Here is a 14,643-nt window from a genome sequence, read left to right on the forward strand (position 1 = left end):
CTTTTTTAGGTAAATCGAATTTGTTAAAAATGGCAATTCTTCCTAAATATACTTTTATTTTTAATTCTATTCCCTTGGAATTAAGGAAAGAATGGATAGCTAAGATCCAAGGCCTGTTTTCAAGTTTTATTTGAGCAAAAAAGAAACCCCGGATAGCTTGGCGAAAACTCAGGGAGAGAAAGGAGGATGGGGGAGTAGCTACACCGGACCTTCTGCAATATCAAAGGGCATTCCACTTAAAAAATTTCAGGCAATTGTTAGGGGACTCCATCTCTTATACAGCTTTATTTAAAGCTTTAACTATAGGCTTTCAGGATCAAGCCCGGTACTTTTTGTTTAAATTTGGGGACCCAACATTTTTCAAGAAAGTTAAACTAAAGATTTTATTAGCAGCATGCAAAGGATGGTATCAAATAAGAACATCACAATGTATTCACTATTACAGTACACTTGCCCCTATTTGGAGCTCACCAGGCACACCAAAGTGCCTTCAAGATTCTTTGGCGGTTCCAATTCAAATAAACGGCGTAGCAAGATGGGGCGAGCTGTTGAAAGGCTCAGACATCATTTCTTGGCAGAAACTTCAGGATATCACAAGTGGGACTGTTTCTAAATTCAAATACTACCAGTTGGCAAGTTGGGCCAAATCTCTTAAAAATCTGGGCATGGGTAATGATCTTTTTGAAAAGAAGGCAGCTACCACAAACATTGGAGGTAAAGAAATAGCCGTTTGGTACAGGATGTTAACTCAGCCTCTGGAAGAATCTCAGCAGTGGTTCGAGGTGATCTGGAGGAGAGAGCTGCCAAACTACGATCGGGAAACCATAAGGCAAGTATCTTTTGCGGTTCTATGGCAGAATGTCAAGGCTGCTTCGTTAAAAAAAAAATCATTTATTTACTCTCCATAAAGCGTATTGGACCCCAAGAAGATTATCTAAGAAGGGCTCTAAAAATGCGATCTGTCAAAAGTGTGGGTAAGCAGATGCGGATGACGTGCACATGTTCTGGCGATGTCCATCAATACAAGGCTTTTGGAACAAAGTAGGTGTAACGATTTCCAGCATTGTGGGGTTTGAAGTTAAGGTGAGTCTTTCTCAAGTAATTTTTGGCATGACCCCGGATGAGGAAGTCACAAGCCAGATATTTAAGAATCACAAAATTTTAATGTTTGTGCTTTTTCTACTGGCGCGTAGGGAATTATGTATAAAATGGATTTCCCCTGTTTCCCCACTAGAGTGTGAATGGGTTAACTCAATACATGGATTTGCAAAATTAGATAGAGCGATAAGCGACACAAAGAAAACTGCATTTTGGAAGATTTGGGATGAATGGTATAATAGAGATAATAACATTATTGCTTAAAGATATCTATAAGAACAAGGGTAAGAGTTAGTATACCTATAAATTTGGTTTGGGCCTCTTCTTCTTTTCCTTTTTTCTTTTTTTTTTGGAGTCCTATGGAGTCCTATGATTATGTTGGTAGCCATACAGGCCAAGAAAAGCCTACCGTGGGTTGGACTGAAATTCCCTGGAGTGTTATGTCCCTTAAAATCCAGGTCTTCATGCCATGTCCTATGTTTTTTCTTTCCTTACTGAATAGACTAATTATATATTACTAAATATAATAGAACAAGGGGTGGCCCGCACTCAAGCAAGTAAATTATATACAAGTGGAGCTTACTTATTATCCACAATTACAATATGAAAGGAAAACAATTGTAGGTAAATAAATTATTTTTTCTTTTTCCATTGTCAAATTCTTAAAATTCATGATCGCAGACGCGTTTCGTCAATACAACAAATGTTTGTCTACAGCAAAGGTACGCTAGTATAACCTAACCTAATCGGAGATGTAGAGATTGTATTAGTTTTGGGTTTTTGTGTTGTCTCCTTTCTCTGATCATTTGTCATATAAATATTTTTGTTGTGGTCTTAAAAGGTTAGTATGTGAAGCCATGGCAATTGGTTGATGTATTCAAAACAATTTGCTATGTTTTTCTCACATTTTGGGATTACATTTGCTCGATATGTTCTTGAATACAATATCAAATGTATTAATATTGACTTTATTAACATCTCCATTTTGGAGTTGTCTATGTAAACATATATTTGTGTCCATTTCTGCGGTCATGATATGTATCTGTTATAATATGCTCTTCCCATTGATATCATAAGACTATTTATGTTTTAAACACTTATTTTATCAAATGTGCCCTAGCTAACTGTTTTGTCTGGCTCATATGTATTTATGTCTAGCACATGTCTATCTGTTGTAAATAGTGTTCTGTTTCTTTGTATATATTTTAGTCCTGAAGAAGTCCGCATGAGGACGAAACGCGTCGGCGATCTCGAATTTTAAGAATTTATCAATGTAAAAAGAATTTATTTACCTACAATCAAAATGTTTCAGTGTTTTCTTCAATTGGGAAGATCTTGACTTATTGTGTTTTCCTTTCATATTGTGATTGTGGATAATAGGTAAGCTCCACTTATATATATTGTACTTGCTTGAGTGCAGGGCCAACCCTTGTTCGATTTGTCCAAGTGGCATGTGTGCCATTTCTTTGGGACATATGAAGGTCATGTCCCATGCCCTTTGCACCAATTTATAAAACAACAAATATTGCCTAGATAGGGTATCTTGACTGGTGCAGGATCCTCAGCCTTGATCCTGCCCTTTTTTTTTAGCTTTTTACTAAATATAATAGTTTACATATATTGTATCAGGCTTGGGTGCAAAGTGAGTAAAACCCTTCACGCTTGTGATCAAGCTGTATGTTCGCCAATAATTATTATTTTACTAAGAAAGCTATCCATTTCTGAAACCAGCTTCATTACTGTTTGGTTAAAGCCTTCATTTGCTTATTATAAACCAGCCCCCCAACCCACCACCACCCACCAAACAAAAAAACACAGTTAGCCAGGAATTGAATCTTGAACTTTCAGCTCAGTATGTAATGCCATCTCATATGTATCATCCTTCCAACAAACTCACATGCTGTGATATGAAATTACTATCAAATATCACAATTAAAGATGATATGAAGTGATACAAAGAATCCGAAAATAAGCCAATGTAACAAAGAATCATGCATATCAACTATCCTCAACACCATTTGTTTATAAGAAGGTAGGTAACGTGTTGCCGTAATTCAAACCATGTGAAACACAGTGAAGGACATGAATCTAGAATACTTCTTTCTCCCTAATGACATTCTCTGTCTCCTCCTCTTCATCTTAATGGAACATGTCTCATACCCAATACATTGATATTCCTGATCACAATTTCCTAAGGGTCTTGCTTAGTAGTACCTTCATTTTCTTTATTATATATACATCTCATTATGTAAACACAATAAGGTGTTCTAAAATGTATGAATTATTAGATTTTTAATCTTTCAGAAACATTGTAATTTTCAAATTCAACCACCTTGTAAAAACATATTTTCAACACAGAAAAAGTCCACATCGTAAAAGGTCCAATAGGCATCCATTTTTGAGCAGCGTTTCTCATTTCACACATATACAATTTTTTTTATCGTTTAAGACCTCATCTGAGATCAACAGTATTAGCATAAACAACAAGTATCATTTTCAAAAGGCGTCCTTAAAACAGTAATAAAAACACTTTTAAAAATGTTATATTAGAAGTTCATTAGATGGTATTGTATTAGGTCAAACAGATCCTTAATGCTCGAGACTTTAGCGCTAAGACATATTGGTTTTATAAAATTATGTTGATGAGCCTCTATCAATCATTTACTTAGACAAATAAATAAAACGTGCTAAATCTTGGACACCTCCATAACAAAGGTCACAGGAGCCTAGTTTGTCAGTTGTTTAGCCCAGTGTTTAGTAAAAGCTTAAAGTGGGAAATTTCCAAGTCGTAATATAAGTATGCACCGTCTAACTCAATGGTTTAGTGTAAATCGGAGATATTTTTGACTGACTTTATATTCTATTTTGGCTGCGTATAGCCTGTAATGAGCAGTGTTCCTAATCAAGTTCAAAGATTATTCTCGGTGTTTGATTTCTTTTTTAAATAACTTTAAAAGGGCTAGTGACCATGACTGCAAGATATTGGAGCATTGAAAGAGCCCCAGAGCTGTCTCAAGATTTCTTTTAAAAGTGAACTGACTTGTGATATCCTTAAATGTTTCCTGGTATAACAGAGCTCTTAAGGAGCCGTCGGAAGTATGTAGCAGGCTATATGCACATCTAATTACATTTGCCAAGGCTCTAGAATAGGAGCTAGCTACTGATAGTTTGAGGCGTAGCACTTGAGCAGGCGTGGCTTGGGCCATGGTGGTGATCCTACAAATAAACTTCCCTTCCTTGAGATTTTGAAAGTACCACTTTTTTATAGAAATATATTCTAACGCATAGGTTAGAATAGGGGGGGAGATCTTACCACAATAAATTTCACAGAGGGGATAAAAGTGTCTGTTTCGTGAGGAAGAGTAAAATCTCTTCATTGCACTTCATTTCATACAAAAGTGTATCATTTTTGCTAATTACATTCTTAAGAACAGTTGATCTACAGTATGTAACAGAACATTTGTAGACAAATGTTTTTCCAAATACTTATACAATCTCAGGATATCCCAGTGTGTTTGTAAAATAGAGCAAACATTTTTCCTCTGTATAGTGTATTTTGTTATGAATCTCTTGTGTACATGCATAGTGTATCTAGTATTAGCTTTGTCCTACGGAGGCTGTTCACAATGGACTAATTTAATTTCTTCCACTCTTGCTGTATTTTCCCTAGAGGTTTTGCATCTTTCTAAACACTTGTGTTGAATTGCTCTGGTGTAAAAAATATGCAACCCAAAACTTCAAACTGAGAATCTTATTTCTTCTTCAATAAACAGTGCCAATATCACACAACTTAATAGTACTCCTTTACTGACTTCTAAAGGGTAAAAGACTAAGGCGTTCATGTATAGTTTGATAGGTGGCCGCTAGGTCAGCAGGGGCTCTGTGTCCACTCCCCTAATGAATAAAAACCCATCATATTTTGAGATCCCCACACTATTAATGGTGAACAGCCCTCCATGGTTTTTTTCAGCTGGTCCAGCTTTCTTTATACTTTTTCAGAAACAACCTCCCAATTCAGGGAATAGGATCTGAAAAAGAAAAAAGTCAGTGGCCTAATGTGCAAGGAATGTTCTCCATTGGGGCAACCGATGGTCTTCTTTGCCCGGTGCGGCCATGCCTAACTTAGTGGACACAGGCAAGGAAAGCCAGCGAGTGCTACACTGCCTTAAATAGGGCAAGGCATCTGTTCCTTGACCTGCCTGTCTAGTTACGGATGGGCTGTGAGTTCAAGTGTTTCCGCCAGCAGAGTGGGCTGAAGACCCACCCACAGAAACCCAGCCATTCCCCAACACTAAATAGGGCTGAGGAACTGTGATGTTGACAGACATAACATTTGCCAACCTCTAAATGACACCTACATTGACCAAGAAAGGATATAAACCGGTTATGTGCTGATTATTCCCAGACCTCTAATGCAAGCGGACTAACTTGCTTAGTTATGTTATATCACGTTGCCGTTTGAAAAGCTCACCTGGCTGCCATCTTTAGCCGATACATCTGCCATGTTGTCCCGCCGTGCCTGGTGCATGGTGAGCGCTGCTCGTGTAGCACCACCAGCCACTCCCACGATGCACTGGAGTAAAAGAGATGTAAATAATATGTAAAATACTAACAGGTACTGGGTGAGGAGGGTTTTTCCTGCCTGGAGGGAGTACACTGCATTGGCTGAAGTCTGGGACGGTGAAGGCAGACATTAATTAAGCAGCAACCTAGAGTTGTTAGTTAAAGTATGACTTCCTTAAATTACAAGAGCGTGCAGCAGCTACAACTATTGGTCTGTCAGAAAATAGCTTAGGACAGTTACCTTGGAGGAGCACACAGTCACCAGTACACTAGGGCATTAGCAGCAATAGTTAGGGAAGTAGCCTCCATTGCTAGAAACAAGTGGGCAGTCGCAACATGACATTTATTGTATTCCAGAAGGTAAAAAATATTCATCACAAAGGGAACAGTAAGAGGAAACTAACCTATAATGAATAGGGGCTGGGATCTATCACCTCACTACAAAGTGCTAAAAAAGTGACTATCACAACCAAGGGAAAAAAGACAAACACCCAGGTGTGGTTCATTAGGCTGGCTTTTGTTTAAAAGGATGGAGTGCCCTCACATACCAAATGTGTCATGCTTCATCACAGGGCTGTTAGATCTGTATTTGAGCGACTATAAATGGGTGAAAATTATTGACACATGCAATTTGTGTTTTGTTGCTCTTAATTGGGCAGGTTCTTAATACCTGCTGGGAAATAAAGTCATGCAGTTGGTTAAATAGGCAGTGTCCTTTAAACTTTCAAGGGAGGCAAGTTGTACTACCTGAAACATTTTATTTTCATTAATAGAAAATCCTGACCCAACTTTTTGGTCAGGTTAACAAAATGACGTGGTGGACTACCAGATATCAACACTACACAACCTATTAGTACCCTACTAACACATAGTATGTTTAGTGACCTCCAAACATCATGCGTGGGATACAAATTTGGTCATTCTTAAAGTCTTCTGACTCAGCCATCTGCTGTAAATTAATTAGATACAGTGACGAAGGGAGGATCATTATAATAAAAAACAGGATGTGCAGGTCAACTTTCTGTTTCCACCAACCGTGGACAAGCACAGTATTCAAGTCCTGGATCTCTAATTCATAGCAAAGGACAGCTAGTTCCAGATTGCAGTTTTCCACAAACTTACAGATCGAGACAGATTACTAATGTTTGGTAGACATCATTTTGGAGCCTTACAAGAAATCTACCTTTCTACCAATTTCTGAAAAGCTGAAGTACTATTCAGGAGTTTTGAGAGAAAAGCAGATGCCTTAGAAACCAAATTAAAGGAGAAAAACAAGAATTATTATCTGCAGAGCCAGAAATAATAATCAAGATGTGTTTCTCAAATCTCACGCTAAGTACAACACTCCTAGACTCACAAGTGTAACTACATTTAGACCCTTTTTAGACCGGGTGAAATGAATAGTGAATAAACACGGTGTATTTAAGGGATTATGTACTACGCACACACGACCTAAGCTTTTTTTTTTTATCCAAACACCTTCTTTCATCTCTCTTTGGAGGCTTTTTGCCATCAGGGCTTTTCCTGACTTGCAACTTTCTTGAGGGCTCCTGATTAGCACACATTGTTTTGCTATGTATAGCGGGGTTGATAAATTGGGCAGCTCCAAAGTGAAGGAAGAAGACCCAGTCTAGAACCCAAGAGCAAATGAGATCAAATGGAACCCCAAACTCATAATATGTGCAAAGTCCCGGCTCCTGTTACATATATAATACCCAGTATGGCAGTATCGTCTATTATCATTTACTCTAACTTAATATTTATTTATTTATTTATTTGCTGTATTTATAGAGCGCAACACTCATCCCAGGGGATATCACGGCGCTGTGAACCACGAAGACTACTAAGGCATGAACTGAGAGATTAAGTTTTGGGAAAAAGATGTGTTTTCAGTTTTTTTCGGAACTGAAAATAATTTGTAGTGTGTCTTAGGTCGGTAGGTAAATCATTCCACCTTTTTGCTGCCAGATAGGAAAAGGCGCGGCCACCTGTTCTGGCTTTGTAAATTCGTTTGGGTTTGGCCAGGGCTGATTCACTCGACCGTAGATTCCTGTTGGGGACATAGAACTCGATTCTCCCTTGAAGAATTGTTGGGCCAGTTTTATGTAGGGCTCTGTGCGCATGGCTAAGCAGTTTAAAGGCATACCTCTGGCGCATCGGAAGCCAATGGAGCTTCTTCAGGCATTCCGATGCCGAGTCTCGTTTGCCTTTATTGCAGACCAGTTTGGCCGCCTGATTTTGCAAGACCTGAAGGCGGGAGAATAGTTGATCATTCATCCCTTCGAATAATGCGTTGCCGTAGTCTAGGCGGCTGACCAGTAGGGCCTGTGTGACTGAGCGTCTACAGTCCTGGGGTATCCAGGGAAATATCCTTGCGAGGAGTTTTAGTATGGCAAAACCCTTGCCCCAGAGGGAGCGGACATGATCCTTCATGGACAGGGCATCATCCATGATGATTCCCAAATTTCTGGCATGTTTGCGAGTGGGGGCTAATCCCCGCGAGGATGGCCACCATGTGGCGTCCCACATACGTTTGGCTCCACCGAACAAAAGGATCTCCGATTTGCCGGCGTTTAATTTTAGACAGTGGTTGTGCATTCACTGGGCCATCTCGGAAAGGCAGTCGTGTAGCTTTTTTTTGGTTATCTCGGGTCCTTCGTTAATGGCCACCATCAGCTGTGTATCATCTGCATAGGAGCAGATGCCGATGCCCCACTTCCTTCAAATGTCAGCCAAAGATGAAATATAGACATTGAAAAGAGTGGGGCTCAGTGAGGCCCCCTGAGGGACCCCACAGCCGATGGGTTTGGGTTTTGAGTGGAACTGGCCCATGTGCACTGCCTGGGTACGATTGCTTAGGAAAGATTGAATCCAATTCAGTGCTGTGGATTGAACTCCTTTACTCAGGAGTATATTCAGCAGACAGTCATGGGATACCGTGTCAAACGCCGCTGACAGGTCAAGCAATCAGTGCCACTGCTCCACCTTGATCGGTGGAGGATCTGATACTGTCCGACACTGCCAGCAACGTTGCCTCGGTACTGTTGTTAGCTCTAAAACCTGTCTGGGAGGGATCCAGAAGAGAGTGGTTTTCCAGATACCTAGTCAACTGTACGTTGACCAATTTCTCCAAAGCTTTGGACAGGTAGGAGAGCTGGGAGATAGGTCTGTAATTTTCTGGATTGAGAATATCAGATCCCGCTTTCTTCAGAAGAGGGGTCACGGAGGCATGTTTCCATGCCTCAGGGAAGGTGGCAGTGACTAGCGATTTGTTAAAAAGTTGGGTGACAAGCGGGCAGAGCGTGGGTGCGATTTTAGAAAACACAAAATGGGGGCAGGGATCCGAAGGGGAACCGGATTTGACTGTGTTCAAAACCGCTAAGACCTCTTCTTCCGAGAGTGGTTCAAAACTGGTTAGGCAAGGTGCATTGCCTCGGTCTAATTGGTCTTTGCATCTTTCTGATGAGATGACAGTCTTGCAAGGATTGTCTAGGGTGCTGAGGGTTTTTTTGGGGGTGAAGGTGGAATATATTTTTCTGATTTTATCGGAAAAGAAGGTGCTGATACGTTCACAGGCCTCAGTTGAGGGGGTGAGGGTTTGTGAGGTGCTCGGGGGTTTACTGAGCACCTTTACTATTCTGAACAGTTCTTTAGCTGAATTACTGTTCTCTTGAATGCATTGGAAAAAATATCCCTTCTTTGCGTTTTTAATGGCCGAAATATATTGCTTCCGTTTGTTGACATAAATCAGTCTTGCTCCACTGTCTTTCCTCTGTCTCCATAAATGCTAATTTTTTTGGCATTCCTTTTTAAGGTTTTTTAAGTGGGGGGTATACCATTTCTCAGTTATGGTTTTTTTCCTGGATTCCCGCATAGGGGCTAGTTTGTCTAATGTTCGCCGTATTTCGGCGTCTAATAGGGCGACATCTTTACAGACAGGGGAATCGTCCGATGGTGTGGCGTCGGCCTCGCTGAAATAGTTCTCAAAGTTAGACTCATTGATTAGCCTCCAAGCTCTGTTGGAAATGGGAGGAGCTGTTTTAGGCTTCGGAGGTTTGCCTGGGAGTTTAAATGAGAAGGAAATCAAGGAGTGATCTGACCAGGATAGGGGGAGGATTTCTCTTATATCGGTGGATTCGATGTTGTTAAATAGTAGGTCTAGGGTGTGGCCAGCTAAGTGCGTGGGACCCACTATCCACTGTTTTAGTTGGAGAATTCCCATGTCATATTCCAATTGAGAGGATCCTGGGGCATCCGTTTTCTCGTAGTGGATGTTGAAGTCACCAACAACCATGTAGTTTTTATTTTTTAAACAGAGTGGTAGCAGTTGGTTCAGTAGTTTGGCGCCGAGACTGGCTTGTTGTCCAGGGGGATTATATATAACTGCACCGGCTAAGATGGTGAGGCCCTCAAAAATACTTTGAATGGGAGGGTCTGGTGCTCGGTGTAGACAGTTGTAAATTCAGTGGTGCATGTTAGGTAATCCCTAAATATCACGGCAACTCCGCCACCTTTTGTGCCCGATCTATCTTGTGTAATGATTTTGTAGTTAGGGGGAATGGCATTTGCTAGGTCTGGGGCGCTAGTTTCGGATAACCAAGTTTCGGTGATGAAAACCAGGTCTGGGGTCTTGGATGTAAAGAGATCCCAGATGTCCATGGCATGTTTAGGTAGAGATCTTGCGTTGAGATATAGACAACTCAGAGGGTGATGGTTGTTTTGGGGGATTATGTGGTAGTCTGTTAGGGTTAGACTCATGCTGGACCATCGACAGGCAAGGCAGAAGATGGGTCCATAGGATAAGCCTGGGCCAGTTCGGGAACAGGAATGTGGTATTGTATCCGTATTGGCTTTGTTAAAGGCCAGTAGTTCGCTGCGCGAGTAGCGAATTGGTGTGGACAGAGTTTGTGTGGGACCGATAGGGGGTGTAGTCCCTAGTCCCGACTGGTCGCAGACGGGCGCAGGCGGGCTCGCCTTCGGCGCGCTGACGGCGCGCCCGCTGCGCTCGTCCGCTACGCTTCCGGTAAATGCACATTCATAAAGAGAGGAAAGGGGCGTGGCCTCAAAAGTGGGCAAAAGTCGGCGTGGCCCGGGGGATCGAGGCGCGATGGCGGTGATGCTTGTTCCCTGCCTGCAGCAGCGCTGGAATCCGCTGTGCAAGGGACTTGAAGGCAGCTCAAGGGAAGTGCCCAGGGGTGAGTGAAATGTGAGTTAAAAGCAGCAATTTCAACAATTTTAAAATTAGACACAGAGCATACTCTCCCGGCTTCCGCCTCAGGAGTGGATCAATGGTTCTGGCGCGCTAGTGAGTCAGCGCGACTTAAGAGTTCGGTGGGCGTGGCCTCAAAAGTGGGCGTGGCCCGGGGATCGAGCGCGCGATGGCGGTGATGCTTGTTCCCTGCCTGCAGCAGCGCTGGAATCCGCTGTGCAAGGGACTTGAAGGCAGCTCAAGGGAAGTGCCCAGGGGTGAGTGAAATGTGAGTTATAAGCAGCAATTTCAACAATTTTAAAATTAGACATAGAGCATACTCTCCCGGCTTCCGCCTCAGGAGTGGATCAATTGTTCTGGCACGCTAGTGAGTCAGCGCGACTTTTAAGAGTTCGGTGGGCGTGGCCTCAAAAGTGGGCGTGGCCCGGGGATCGAGCGCGCGATGGCGGTGATGCTTGGAAAGACATGGCTTGGTAGTTCGGACTGGACTGTTCCCATGAGGCACAGGGTCAGAGCTGATTTGCATATAGCCAGTGTCTAACCCAGGGTGGTGTGGAGTGCAAAAAAGACGATGGATTTAGGCCCAGATCCTTGTACTGGGGTGAATGTAGGACATTGTTCTACATTCTGTCCATCAATTGTGTTTTTTGCAATTTTCACACCGAGTGGGCTGGGTATGCTCAGACGTGAGTCCCAGGCTCTCCACACCACTGGAGTCAAGCTATCCAGGCTGAATGAAGGCTGATAGCCAGAAACCGGTCCTTGGATGCTTGATTCCGGTCTGGGAAAGACATGGCTTGGTAGTTCGGACTGGACTGTTCCCATGAGGCACAGGGTCAGAGCTGGTTTGCATATAGCCAGTGTCTAACCCAGGGTGGTGTGGAGTGCAAAAAAACAATGGATTTAGGCCCAGATCCTTGTACTGGGGTGAATGTATGACATTGTTCTACATTCTGTCCATCAACTGTGTTTTTTGCAATGTTCCCTGCCTGCAGCAGCGCTGGAATCCGCTGTGCAAGGGACTTGAAGGCAGCTCAAGGGAAGTGCTCAGGGGTGAGTGAAATGTGAGTTAAAAGCAGCAATTTCAACAATTTTAAAATTAGACACAGAGCATACTCTACCGGCTTCCGCCTCAGGAGTGGATCAATGGTTCTGGCGCGCTAGTGAGTCAGAACTGTTCCCTGCCTGCAGCAGCGCTGGAATCCGCTGTGCAAGGGACTTGAAGGCAGCTCAAGGGAAGTGCCCAGGGGTGAGTGAAATGTGAGTTAAAAGCAGCAATTTCAACAATTTTAAAATTAGACACAGAGCATACTCTCCCGGCTTCCGCCTCAGGAGTGGATCAATGGTTATCAAAACATTTCTACTGTAATAAGGTATATACTATTAGGTACATTGTCTTCCACCTATATATCACACAATGGCAATTTCCAATGAAGAAGTTATACACCACTTTGAGTTGGCGGTCATTGTGCGCTGCAGTGCACAATTGCACATCTCGCCACATTAGGTTACATATAATTGGGCTTCGTAAACCAGGATCACTTGTCTGGAAGGATCAACATGCATTCCCACATGCTAATGTCATTATACACAGTGGCGCTCTGCTTTGCTTTGCTAATGCCAATAGCAGTGTTATTGGACCATCTCTGTGTAAGACTAGAATAGCTTAAAAGCTTGCACTCATTCAGACTCACACACAAGACAATGTGTAGGGAGCCACGCCATAAGTAGTTGGATCTGTTTGAGGTATGAATATGAATTAGTGAAAGAACTCTGAGTTTCTGAGAATATATTTGAATTTTATGGTGCTCCACCAGGTCAAAACTTTATTTTCTATAAATCTTTCAGCCTGACCTGCACTTCACCTGCGTTATAATGTTCCCGCCTCCGTCATCGCTACCAATGAATTCATAATAGACAAGCCAATCAGGAGAATTTAAGAATGACTAACATAGTTTTGACAAGTAGGATAGACTGTGTAATGTCAATGTGCAACTCCACCCCCTCATTTTTGGGTCAGAATGCTCTTTAAAAAAATATATATCAGTTTTTTGTGCTAACATAACTGCCTGCCTCGAAGGTTAACAGGAAGTGATTGTTTTTCACCAACTGCATGGTTTGACTTTCTTTATTTTACCAAAATGTATCATCAGGAGCCTGTCCAATTAACGGGTAGTAAAAAAAAAAAGCACAATCACAGGGGTGGGTTATTTGTACCCTTTTACTTTCACGTAAATAGGGTCATAATATTAATCAACAAAAGACGGTGCCAGATTGAAAAGGCCTTTTATCTTGATGAATGACCCAGGCCCTACTGTTGGGACCATATTGATAGAAGAAATGTGTTGACTTCTAGACACAGATAAGGTCATAATCCACGTGGATCCTGTTTTTAATCTTATGAGAAAAAGGTACTAATAAAACTATTTTCCCCATCATTGCAAAATTTAAATTTCAGGTCCCATTTCCAAGACAGTCAGGTGTACCACACCTACGCGTTTTTCCTTTTTGGATCTGCCTTGACAGCACTGCTGTTGATAGACCTTATGAGTTCAACCTATAAAAAGAGCTTTCAGGAGTACTACAGATAGGAGATGTGGCTCAACCCACATGTTGGAGAACGGGAGTACAGTTTTTTATTTTTACTAGGCAGTAATTGCGTGCTTCCACAGAAAAACTGCTTCCCCTCCACACAGCTGTGATTACTTTGTTTATCACGCTGCCGGAGCCAGTAGCATTGTGGCTGCATAGAGAATTCTCCTTAATATGCACGAAGTATAGAGTTTAAATGGAATCGATTTAGCTTGACCTCCTTTCAGGGGAACACGTGGCACTGTAATGCTGTTAAAGCGTCTTAGATAAGTTGATAATTTACCGTGTTTCTTTTTCTCTTGCAGCAACATAGATGGGGTAAGGAATGCGTTGCCATTTTCCAGTCCCAGCACCCTGGTGGTTGCCAGTTTATGTGCCCTTGAATAGGCCTCTGTTGGTTATGGTGTTGCCAATGATAAAGGCTATAGACCTTGAAGGTTAACTGTGAAAAGTTATGTCAGATTCCTTCGGTGTGATCGGTTTACAATGAAAAGTTCTAACAAAGCAGGTAGGCCTGATTTACTTACTTGATGTGAAAAGTGTGTTAAAAGCAATAGGCTTTTAAAGATAGTTATTACACCATGTTAAAGCCTGTTGGCATGTATTTTGTTACACAGAGTTTTGCAGATTATTGTAGTAGGCAATCAATAGATGTGTAATTTAATAACCCATATTAGGCCCTCTTGGAGGGGTTCTGATATAGTTTTGCCAGTTCTAATTTTGTTCTAATTACTATTTTTTTGTGGCATACCTGATGGTTACTTTGAAGGACACTTTGCCAAACGGAGCATTTTCACACTGCCAGCGCGTCATTTGCCAGAGAGCAACAGCGGCTCATTTCATTACAACTCGGCGCACCCGCTTCGCGGGTGCCCCTTCGCCCTTCACCCGTCCCTGTGCTGAGGCGGGCATCTTACCTGACATCCCTGAGGAGCACCGAGGCGGCAAGGAGGTAAGCGGTACCGGGCGTGTGGCTGCAGCGGGGCTGCGAGCGTGCAGGGACTTCAATTCCCAGAAGTCCCTGCCAGACCGACGGAGAGCTTCCGGTCCGCTCTCCCTGCTGGCCCGCCCCCCGCCCTCCTGAGGCCTCAAAACACCAGCTTGTTCTCCAAACTAGCGGGACACTTTGCCAAACGGAGCATTTTCACACTGCCAGCGCGTCATTTGCCAGAGAGCAACAG

At 42.4% G+C, this 14,643-nt stretch overlaps 1 protein-coding gene across 3 annotated transcripts in view; it reads right to left on the bottom strand.

The window, feature by feature from the left end:
- The window catches only part of RUSF1 (RUS family member 1), a 216,880-nt gene that overhangs the window by 62,824 nt on the left and 139,413 nt on the right, over nucleotides 1-14,643 (bottom strand). For all 3 annotated transcript variants that reach the window (XM_078652830.1, XM_078652831.1, XM_078652829.1), the window contains exon 8: nucleotides 5,570-5,671. In XM_078652830.1, the coding sequence (XP_078508956.1) occupies nucleotides 5,570-5,671 (102 nt within the window). The remainder of the gene's footprint in view (nucleotides 1-5,569; nucleotides 5,672-14,643) is intronic.

This window comes from Lissotriton helveticus, chromosome 7 (genome assembly GCF_964261635.1).
Source record: "Lissotriton helveticus chromosome 7, aLisHel1.1, whole genome shotgun sequence".
NCBI lineage: Eukaryota > Metazoa > Chordata > Amphibia > Caudata > Salamandridae > Lissotriton > Lissotriton helveticus.